The 12,608-nt window shown below is 37.1% G+C and overlaps 1 protein-coding gene across 1 annotated transcript; it reads left to right on the plus strand.

The window, feature by feature from the left end:
• The first annotated feature begins 9,292 nt into the window (after window positions 1-9,292).
• LOC120631226 lies at window positions 9,293-10,162 on the plus strand. Its single transcript, XM_039900708.1, has one exon. It carries the CDS (start codon window positions 9,293-9,295, stop codon window positions 10,160-10,162), a length of 870 nt encoding a protein of 289 aa, XP_039756642.1.
• The last annotated feature ends 2,446 nt before the right edge of the window (window positions 10,163-12,608 follow it).

Consider the following 12,608-nt stretch of genomic DNA (forward strand, 5'->3'; position numbering starts at 1 on the left):
GCCCTTGACCAATTACAGTTTTAACACAGATTTTATTGGCTTTCTTTCAAACACGTCCGTGAAATAACAAGTGGATTTCCGCGTATTTTCTAACAGTACACTCCTGATACAAAAGGGTCTTCCATCAGCTTCCTTTTTGTTCTATCACGCGATAAGTTTTTAAACGTCGACATAATTACAATAGTATCGTGTATCCAATGAATAATTTTGCCCAGCGAAGGTTTTTTTAATCTTAATACTTGGCCCAAGGAGATGGCCAACATCCGCGCGCTTCACAGGATATGCAAGAAATAAGTCTTAAAAAGTGCCACCCCGGGTCCATCAATGTGCCTATACCCGGTGTACAACTACGCCCTTTAGACCAGAACACAGCTTTGCCGCTAGGCGGCAAAAGTAAGTATGGTGGTATGACTTCCCTGGACGAGATCTATAGCAAAAAGCTCAACTACTAAAAATCAATTAAATACTGAAGACGTTGCCTTTTCCCCATTCTAGCCTCACAACTAAAGTGGATTATTATATTGGAATAAAATACAAATAAATCATATACAACATATTTATATATGTTGTATATGATTGTTAGTAGTTTACATTAATTATGGGTAATTTCATGTATGTTTATATTCTATTTGTATTTGTATGTAATATATTTATATATATATATGTATATATTCATTTTATGAATGAATTAATTAATTAATTATCCCTTATCACTACATAGCGATTTCTTCCAGGCAACCAATGGCGTAAAAGGAAAAACATAGAAAAGAGGTAGGTGGTGGAATATAATATATATATATATATTTTATATTTGTAGAATTTTAAATCTTATTTATTGCACTACTAATTACTATATAATTTATTTTATTTTATTTTATTTTTATTTGGTATGACCCATCTACATATTACATAACAGAATAATTCAAAACTAAAGTAAATCAAAAAAACTTACATGAAATATTAATATGCAATATACAAAAAGTAACAAATTAGAATTTCTGCGTCCAGACAGCCCTCGGTGGAGTTTATTATAAAGCTTGTAAATAGTCTTTTCGTGCCAGTTCTTACTAAACCTAGGCATACAAAAAAAACGTTTCACCAACTCTTTAGGTGATAACTAGTGGGGAGTCGTTGATGTATGTCTAGGATTCTGTTAGGCTTGTTCGTTGTTAGTGAAAACGGGCATCTGGCTTTTAATTTGACATACAACACTTCATTAAATAATTAAAATTGAGATACATTTGCCTCAAATATTGGATAGATGCAGGCGGAACGCTATGATATACCTATTATGAAAATGAAGCTTAATTTGCGAAAAGCAAGAGATTCTGTATAGTGTAATTTATACTTCAATCCTTATACGAGTATGTACTCCAAACAGATCTTCGGCAATCTCTCTACGCACGTTTCGCTCCGAAACCGGAGCATCCTCAGGAGATGTTGACTTTACAATTATTCATTGTAAATTCTCCTGACGATGCTCTTTGCCTCGATTTTTTTATGACGTGAATTCGGTTACCTTATGGGTACCGTATGGGTATATGAGCAGGGCTTTTTAGTATCTAAGTTGTCACCAAAATTAAAAAGATTTGTAATGTTGTCATCATATAATGCCCAAACCAATTCGTAATGGTATCTGCCAACTGAGTTGAAACGGACTTTGAAACTTAATATGGATTTAACAGGTTGGTAGCAATTTTCCACAGTAGCTAGCTAAAGGTGTCAACTGAGATACCGAATCGGCGTGCAGAACAATGAATACATAGTTCTAAGGCACATACACAAAATATAAAATTCAATATTCATTTATTTCAAGTAGGCCTACTTTACGAGTATAAGCACTTTTGAAACGTCAAGTATGTATGTTTGTAGTGACTCTACCACCAGTTCGGAAAGCAGATCCTACCGAGAAGAGCCGGCAAGAAACTCAGTCGTTGCTCTTTTTCAACATTTACAATCTTTTTTCTATCTAGCGAGGCTGGCTGCTTCCAATCTACCTTGTCATTAAGGAATTCATCAAATGTATAGTAACAACGCTTTATTAGATGTGATTTTACACTTTTTTAAATATATGTATTGGTCAAGAATTACCTTAGGAATCATGTAGTAAAAGCGTATAATTTATGTCCGTTTCTGGTAAGTCGATTGATAATATCAACTTTTTGATTATAAAAAGTACTATTTTGTCTCACAAAGACTATATTATTATAAATATAATTTTTAGCTACATAGATCAGTTCCGTAGGCCATTGATTAACCACGTCAAACAAACCACGTCGAATATTATATGACCGATGTATTTACTCTGATTGTGAGCAAAATATTCATCGCAGTTTCAATTCATAGGGGTAAAAATATTTAAGAAATAATTCAAGAACTTTATTTCATAGTACAGCTTATAAATCTATTGTGCAATGCAGTGAGTTTACAAATACTAGTAACATATTAAATCAAAGGTGCAGTGTTGACACATACAATATAGTAGATTATTACAACGAACTAAACTTACTAGGTAAGCCTCTTTGGTTATCTCTCTTTATTACTCTATATTATATTTGACAGCCGATTGACTCATTGGGCAGCGACCCTGCTTTCTGAGTCCAACGCCGCGGGTACGTTTCGCACAACTGAAAATGTGGTCTGATGAACATGAATGTTGAATGAATGAATGAATGAATACAATTTTATTGTACACCACAGAGAAAATTTACAGAGATACAAATACAACAGCACAATAAGGTATAACGTACAATTTGGCGGCCTTATCGCTAAATAGCGAATGTTTTTCAGTATCTGGGTGTTTATATGTATATTACTAATATTTATGAATATTATATTCATAAAAATATTTATCAGCTATCTTAGTACCTTTATACCAGTACCCAGACCCAGGTGCCAGTACCCAACGATGGTGTATTATCATAGTATATATTTATTTGGAAGACAATCCTTTACTTAGTTACCAGGAAAGCATAACTATCAAGCAATCCCTACTAATATGCGAAATAATGCGTCTTTGTTTGTTGGTCCTTCCTTCACACCTTAAGTAAGCATCCAATGAACTAGATTTATGACATAGAGTCAGTTGAAAGAATGGAAAGCAACACAGGTCAGTTTTTATCCCAGGAATATGAGATTCCCAAGGGATTGGTAATACATCGGACAAAGAACGTGTGCAACAGGTAGTATTTTATAAAGGAAATACCTATGTCCCCATCATCTTTAACTTAATTCCCGACTGGAAGGGTTGCTATGCTGGGCGGATGGTATAGTGATCCCTTTATATGGCAGTAGCACAGTAGCACACAGCACGCTGATTAAGTCGCTGGTGACATCTTTATTCTGACCTGCCGTCACTGCACCGCACTGCTACGCCTGTGTACTATGTAAGAGTTATTCATATTTGATTCATTTCCATATCGTTTGGAGTAAAAGAAACAAAAAAAATTAATGAGTTTTGAGATGTTTAAATAGAATACAAAAAACACATTTTTATCTATAACATGCCAGTGATATAACTACTCCAACTCACAAGTAAAGGTGTAGGGTCGGTTCGCTGGACGCTGCTAGCACCATTCAAAGGGCGGCAAGCAGATAAAAAAAATACTTAACAGTATATTCCGACTATGCGGATTATAGCAAATTAACCAACTTTGTCCAAAAGTTCAGCATTTTTAGTCTCGCCAATCTGGTAAAGCTTTGATATTTGCATATAACAGAAATGTCATCTGTATCAGCGCCGAAACTATCTAAAGCCACTTCCAGTCCAAACAAAACTTCACGTCCCTACAGAGAAAAGTTTCGCTGCGAATAAATATCATTAGTGTGACGCTAACGACACGGCGCGGCGCGACTCGTGTTTATTCCGCAGCAAGTCACATTTGTCGCGCAAGATGGCGCCCGATGCAAGTTTAAACAAGAGTAATTTAACAAAGCATTATGCTTTCTTTGCTCAAATCCTTAATGTTGTAGATGGGAAAATGTGCTATTCCTGCTTTCACGCAGCAACGGATCGAGTTAATTTGCCTAGAATGGGTCACGCTTTCTTTGAAAACGTAGACGTCCTTCGATTGAGATAATGAATATGATGTTTCTTTTTTTTTGGAACAAGGCAATTGACGTTCGTTCTGGTTACAGGTTACCTAGGATACATTCAGGTCAGAAAATGATTTTCCCTTGATCTAATGGGGATTCATTTTGCAAATTATATCCTCCAAAAAGTCAAAGTCAAAGTCAAATATTTCTTTATTCAAACAGGAACTAAATGGCAATTTTGATGCGTCGATTACATTCATAATGTTTACATAGTAGTGAGTGGTGATGGCGATAACTAAAATCGTAAACTTAAAACTAAAGCTACGAGGGTTCCAAACGCGCCCTGGTCTAAGAAGAAGCCCACAACAAACTTAGCCGGTTATTTTTTTTTGTTATCACCATCTCACATTGTCACTTAAAACTATTAAAGAAGCATTCTGGTTAGAGCAATAATTTACATCCAAGCATTTGTACCGCTTAAAAAACGAAATCCAAACCTTATTACTTGAATTGGAATCATTTAACCGAAAACAGTTTGAATTTTTTTTCGGATTCCAAGCCCTAAGGAAGTCGCTTACCTGAAGAGTTCTCCATTAAGTACTTTAGGCATATGTAGACTACCAATCCGCAATTCTGGACAATTGCTGATCGTAGACAACGTGCCGAGTACGGCATAAAGCGTGATAGAGTTTATGCCGTATTCTATAATAGGACTTATCTGTAAGCTTACGTTTAACACAAACTTTGAACTTTTTCAGTGACATCTCCAAGATATCAACTAGTAGTTTATTGTAAAATTGTATACAATTTCCCTAAAATGAATTACTTATTCATTGTAGTCTAGTATATTAAACTGCAAGTATCCCTATCCCTTTCCCTATCCCTATCCCTATCCCTACTAATATTATAAATGTCAATGTAAGTTTGTTTGTTACGCTTTCACGCAAAAACCACTTAACCGATCCTCATTAAACTTTGTACACATATTTCTGGAAGTGTTAGAAGTAATATAGGATACTTTTTATCCCGACATTAAGCTCGCTTCCTTTGGGAGAGGGGATGAAAGTGTTTGACGATTTTACACCATAACTCCGACAAATTATAACCGATTTAAATAATTATTTTTGTACTATAGAGGTTATAATGTGTGTGTTTAATTTTGTCCCAACTTTGTGTAGATCTGAATGTGGTTGGAGATAGAAGACAGAACTTCTCAGCGGACAGCAGCAAACCCCTCATTTAAGGCTTAGCGATACTGAATAGGTACTTTAATTTTTTTTAGAACTACAACTAAATTATTCAATTTAGTAGCCACATCAAAAGACAAAATCAAACGCAGACGAAGTCGCGGGCAACAGCTAGTTTGCATATAAAATGACAGCTTTTGCCATTGCATTCTACCGACAAAGTTATCACTTCGTTTCAGTACGACAACGACACCATTCTCTAACTCTCACTTAACACCAGGTGAAGTTGCATTACAAGCCTTACGTGTAGTGGAATAAAGAAAACGCTTAACGCTAACGTCGATGTGGCTTAAATCCTTAAATGTACATGACAACGTCGGTACATTACGAAGGCTGCGAACAGATTTACTTAGCTGTAGCGTAATTTACGTGCGAAAGGTTCAAAGCCAGGTGATTTTGGCTGTTGGCATTGGCACAAAGAGCCAAGTTGAGTGGTTGTTTGATACCTCGTAGTTTGTTTGACGGCAGCGTCAAAGGGCTCGATTAAAAGTGATTTGTTCGTACCACGCCATGCTGTGCGTCCGTAAAGGATTTTCCACTTCGTTTAAACAATATTTAGAAGGAAATGGAAGCATGACTAGAAACAAAGCAATAAATATGTAGTTATTGAATGATACATGTCTTTTTTTTTAAAGGTAACGTGTGGTGATGGCAGATCTGATTACAGTGGTCACCCCATTTCTTCTCGCGGTAGTCGTTTGAGGCGACTAAGAGTTGTTTCCTTAGTCGCAACAAAGGTCTGAAAAATATTTTCTAAGATGACGCATATAAAAGAAAAATAACTGAAAAATATTTTTTAAGATGACGCATATAAATACGACACATAAAATCCGAAGCAGTGCAATAATAAACAGTAGATATCTTTTCCAAACTTGGCTCGAACACCCTGCCGTGTGTCGATACACGTTTAATGCCTTTAACTAGCAGGAAGACCGAATGCGTAAACATTTTTAAAAATCGCTTTTTTATCTCATATCAGCATTTTACTTCCCTATTCTTTTCTAAAATCTGTTTTTTGTGTTTAGCATATAACATATTTGTTTTATTATACCTATTATAATTAAGTAAATATTAGGTATTTGTTTGTCTGCCAGCGATAGAACCCCAGACCTCCCACTTAATACACAGCGCTCACCTCTGCCCTAGGGAGGTGGTCAAAAATATTTCCAGAACTTGACTTAATTCCACTACTTTGAGTATATATACGTTAAATTATAGTAATAGTTCAAAATAAACATGTTCAGATAACGTCAGAGAAAATTCATTTTAATGTGCGTAATAAATAAATAAATATACTACGACAATACACACATCGCAATCAAGCCCCAAAATAAGCATAGCTTGTGTTATGGCTACTAAGATAGCTGATGAATATTTTTATGAATATAATTCACATAAATACTTATAATATACAGATAAACACCCAGACACTGAAAAACATCCTTTTCTACACACAAACATTTTTCAATTGTGAGAACTGAACCCACGGCTTTGGACTCAGAAAGCAGGTTTACTGCCCACTGCGCCAACCGACTGTCTACATGTGTGCGTAATGAACTTTGCCGGTTGTTATGTCAGCAACATTAGGTTTAGATTAGTTCGGAGAGCTGTTGAACCGTGCGCGCACCACCATTAGTGTTTAGTGGTGTAGTGGCCGAAATTAGTCGTAATTTGTACGCGTGGCCGGAGACGTTGGTTCGGCAACAGCTCAATCCCACGGCTCGTTGCACCGTGCCAACATTGACGTGGCCTAATTCGGTCGGTAATACAACACTCGCACGAACAATGGATAGTACTGAAAACAGGATAATCGATTGATAGGTAGAAGCGGTGATAGCCTTGTTTGTGGTTAGGGAATCCCCCTCTACCTCTAACTTTTCGGAGCTCTGTGCTGAAAAAATAAAAATACTGTGTTCCGATTTTAAAGGCGTGGCTGCAGACTATAGGGTTTCGGTAATTTTGAAGCTCGTGTGGTATTCGGGGGATTATTTTTCCGTCCCAAATGTCGGCCAATAGAATTGCACCATGAGACGAAATGTACAGTTAACAAATAAGAATTTCATAATGAATAAATATAGCAAAATATATATAGCAACTACCAGAGAAAATTTTCAAAAAATTATCAGTATAATACCATGTAGGTTGTACCACGTGACGTCGAATTGTGCAATTCTATTGGTCGATATTTGGGTCGGAAAAATAATCATTATTACACTCGACATAACATTTCTGGCGCAGTGGGCTCAAAAAGTAGGTGGCATATTAGGATTAAAAATGGTATTAGGAAACCTGAATCACGGGTGTCGGGGTCATCGTAAAAATTCACAGCGCGTCGTTACAAAAGCCGAGCCGTTGTAGTACGTCGTTGGAAATTTTTACTGTTACGGCCGACCCGGGTGGGCGAGGCCGGAACGAGCTCAAACATCTTAACACGGCATTATCTCAGGTGCTGATGGCTGGAACTTTTAAGCTTGGGGGTTAAAAATAAGATTGGTGGTGTTAGTTTGACCTCTTCGTCTGTATTCTTAATCGTAGTTTCAAGATTTGAATAAGAATTATTGAATTATACTTATACCCAGTAAGTGACGAAAGAAGATGTGATAGCCGAGTGGTTATGACATTAGCTTCACTTTCCGGGGGCCGAGTTCGAAACCCAGCACGCACCTCTAACATTTCTACGTTATGTGCATTTAACGCAATCAAAATATCACTTACTTCAACGGAGAAGGAAAACATCGTGAGGAAATCTGCATGCCTGAGAGTTGTCCATAATGTTCTCAAAAGCGTGTGGAGTCCACACACTGGGCCAGTGTGGTGGACTACTGCCTGAACCCTTCTCATTATGGGAGGACCCTTGCCTTGTTTTTACGCGACATCGTACCGGGACGCTAAATCACTTAGCGGCACATATTTGTCGGTAGGGTGGTAACTAGCCACGGCAGAAGCCCACCGGACCAGACCAGAGAAAATTCAGAAATTATAAATTCCCAAATTATTTTAATCCGGGACCTCCCACTTAAATCCACAGCGCTAACCGTTGCGTCAAGGAGTTCGTCAAAAAATCTTAAAAGCTTGTAAAAATACGAATACATTTCGGGGCTTTTTACCGCAAATTAACATTAGAAATAATCCCGGCTTAGCTGGATACAAATAAATATCGTTCATATCGCCCTAATCCTGTAAATTTAATGCCACCCTAATCCCGCATTTCACGCGGGATTTGGCGACTTGGGTTCTGGGGTAAATTTTGTATGTACTGCATATACGACCTTCAATTAAAGGGAAATATTAAGGTTAATTATCATTAGTAATAATAGAGCTTTCTGTGGCAGTACTCATCCGGGGAAGTTTTACCGCCATTTTTATTTCTGCCGCCAACCAGCATTGCTGTGCTCCGATCTGAAGGGGGCTGTTTTCGTTGTTATTACTAAATTCACATTTATATTATTATTTTTATTAATGTTTATTCAAATACTTATTTAAGTTTTAAATGACATCGCGCGCGCGCAAGTGCGGGTGCTCGCGTATTTTTAGTGTATTTTTATTCTAGTTTTCGTGTTTTAAGTCTCAATACGTGTCTGAAAAGTTGTGATCTGTGACAAATAAACATATATGTTTGTATTGCTTGAACAATTTACTGTTTTTAATTGTTTTTATGAAAGTAACAAAGTGTAAACAAAATTTTGTTCGTTGTTCACAAATCTTCTCGCGTAAACGCGTAAGCGACACTTTTCGCACGGCGCTTGAGACGTTTTTGCCACTAACAAGCTACGCAACAACATAACAAGCTAACGAAACCTGGTTAAATAATAACTTGGAAGTCTAATGGTTGTGTGGCTGTCATAATGAGTCCCTGTGTTGCATGTAAACAACATATCAGCCCAACTGAGAGATTAACCTGCTCCTTGTGTCCTAGCTACTACCATTACGGATGCATCGGTTTATCAAAGGAAAATTACTCTAAATTGTCGTCAAAAGCCAAGGCGGCTTGGAAGTGTCCTGACTGTAAAATGCCTCGAGCTAAGGGCGATAACACCAACACCCCAGTGAAGACATCAGAGTTAGATTTGCTGGGTGAGCCCAAGGTCCAGGTCGACTTTTTAACCATTGACGAACGTCTTAATCGTTTCGAAGAGGCTTTATCGAGTAAAATAATCAATTTAGAGTCGTCATTGGCACAAAAACTTAACAAAGAGTTGACTTCGCTTCAAAGTCTAATAAAACAAATACCCGATCTTATCAAAACCGTCGAGTTCATGTCTAATAAATTTGACCAGATGCAAAGTGAAATCCAATTATTGAAATCGGAAGTCATAACCCTACGTGCAGACAACACGAAGCTTCAAGATAATGTGCGTAATCTTGACAGTAAAATGTTGGAAATTGAGCAGAGGGCACGGGAGTCCAACTTGGATCTCCAGTGTATCCCAGAATTTCCGAAGGAAAACCTTACAAATACGGCCATTCAACTTGGAAAAACTATCTCTTACCCGATTATGGAAAACGATATTATATCGTGTACCCGAATTGCCAAGGTCAACGCCAGCAGCAGTAGGCCGCGGTCTGTTATCCTGAAGCTGTCTTCGCCCCGCAAACGGGATGAGTTTCTCAGTGCATGCTTAAAATTCAACAAATCGAACCCTTTGGATAAACTTAACAGTTCCCACCTGGGTATAGCTGCCGATAAAACCCCTATCTACGTGTCCGAGCACCTCTCACCAGCTAATCGCAGTCTACATGCTATGGCGCGCAGCTACAAAAAGGAAAAAGGATATAAATATCTTTGGGTGAGACACGGTCGCGTTATGATGAGAAAGAACGATTCTTCGCCTGCCATATGGATTAAGAATAGTGACTTTCTTATGCAAATTAAGAGTTAGGGTGTAAATGGACTTTTATTCTCTGGTGTAGTGATTTAGCCGTAAATTCTTAAAAGGTACTGTTAGTGGATTAAGTGTGTACTATCAAAACGCAAGAAGTATACGAGGTAAACTAGAAAGTCTTTACTTGAACAGCATGTCGTGCGAGTACGATATAATAGTTATAACGGAAACTTGGCTAAACAGTGGTGTATTTGATGCTGAAATATTAAATGATAATTATAATATTTTCCGGAGGGATAGATGCAGTTCTAGTAGTTCAAAGAAAGAGGGTGGGGGGATTTTAATTGCGGTCTTAAAGAAATTTAGTTCCTCTCGTAATAGTTGTTGGGAGAGTGAATGTGAGGACCTCTGGGTCACGGTTTCGACCGGCAATGCTTCTCATGCATTTCACATTTGCGCCGTTTATCTGCCTCCTCCCCCAATTTTCTGTAAGCTCGATCAAATGCTGTCATCTATAAGCGAAGCTATATACAGAACGAATAGCGATGTTCTCCTCCTCGGAGATTTTAATCTCGGTTTCATAAACTGGGCTGAAGCTAAATCAAACTTAGATATAACTTTTACCCAGCCAACTTATATTAACTCCAATTTAGGGCATCTTCTCACAGATTTTATCAACCTACATAATTTTAAGCAATATAACAGCATTGTCAACAAAGACAATAAAATCTTAGATTTAATTTTATGCAATGGGGCATTACAAGCTAGAGTATGCTCTGCAGATGTTTCGCTAAGCAAAATTGACCCGTATCATCCTCCATTGCTTTCTGTTGTAAATTTTCACAAAGATCAATTCCTTAGTCCAAATAAAATTAAAAAGCTGAATTTTTACCGAGCTGACTATATAATTATAAACGAACTGTTGAGGGGCATAAATTGGGATACAATTTTTGATGACACTGATACTGTTAATCAAATGGTAGATACATTCTATGACGTAGTTAAGGGGCTTATACTTAAACACGTACCTAAAACAGCAGCCAGGCGAAGTTGTTATCCTTCTTGGTATACTTTTAACCTAATTAGGTTAATAAAGGAGAAGGAGACTTACCGTCTTAAATACAAGAAAAACAAATGCCCGCTGGCCAAACTTGATTTTCAAGAAGCTAGAAAATTGTGTCACAATCTAATAGATCGTTGCTACGCTAATTACAAAAAAAGCATTGAAGATCATATTTGTAAAAATAACATGAAGATACTGTGGTCATTTTTAAAATCAAAAAGGAAATGCCAGGGAACGATTCCAAATGTTATGACATTTAACGGCAAAAAAATATCATCTCCTTCAACGATTTGTGGCGCTTTCGCTAAACATTTTTCGGCCGTTTACACACAGCCTGTCTATACTGATGATAGAGCAAGAACAAGTGCTGCCCTCACAACAATCTCATGCCCAGTCACAAATAAAAATTCCTTACTTACAATATCTTTGGGTCTCAAGGCAGTAGAAAAAGCCTTGAAGAAATTGGATAAGAATAAAGGAGCAGGTCCTGATGAATTACCAGCCATTTTCATTAAAAATTGCGCCGCAACTCTGGCTTATCCACTTTACCTTATTTTTAATAGCTCTCTTGTCACTGGGATATTTCCAGACAAATGGAAATTTGCTAATGTTGTACCAATTCCTAAAAGTGGGCAAGCGGATGATATACTTAATTATAGACCAATTTCCCTGTTATCTCATGTAAGCAAAGTCTTCGAATCTTTAATATGTCCGTATCTTTCGTTTCAATTGCAGTCCATCCTAATTGCTCAACAACATGGTTTTCGAAACAAAATGTCAACAGTATCAATACGAATACACGACTCAAATAATAGATAACATTGATAAGGGATATCAAGTCGATGCTATTTATATGGACGTAAGTAAAGCATTCGATCGGGTCGACCATATGATTTTAATATCCAAATTGTATGATGCTGGTATTCAGGGAACTTTGCTCTCTTGGCTCTCATCTTATTTGTCGTGCAGGCAGCAGAAGGTTGTAGTTTGTGGCTACGAATCAGATCCGTTCAGGGTTCCATCTGGCGTCCCACAAGGGTCCCACCTTGGCCCTATGTTGTTTTTAGTGTATATTAACGATGTGTGCGATAACATTAAATCTTCCAATTTCACCTTGTTTGCTGATGATTTGAAAATTTTTAAAGCTATAAAAACTCCTTTAGACTCTGATTCTCTTCAAAATGACTTAAATAGCATATCAAACTGGTCTGTTAAAAATAAATTGCCTCTTAATATTAAAAAATGCCAACATATTAAATTTACAAAAAAACGCATGCCTCTTCAAACTTCTTATTATCTTAATAATCTGTTGCTTGACGAGGTGTATACTGTTAGAGACCTAGGTGTTATTTTGGATAAAAAATTGTCATTCAATACACACATAAATCAATTAATCAGTAAATGCTACAAATTACTGGGGTTTGTTTGGCGAAATTGTAA

Source organism: Pararge aegeria, chromosome 17 (genome assembly GCF_905163445.1).
Source record: "Pararge aegeria chromosome 17, ilParAegt1.1, whole genome shotgun sequence".
NCBI lineage: Eukaryota > Metazoa > Arthropoda > Insecta > Lepidoptera > Nymphalidae > Pararge > Pararge aegeria.

Coding starts and splice junctions, on each gene's coding strand:
- LOC120631226 (XM_039900708.1), top strand. CDS start 9,293: ATGCCTCGAGCTAAGGGCGATAACACCAACACCCCAGTGAAGACATCA.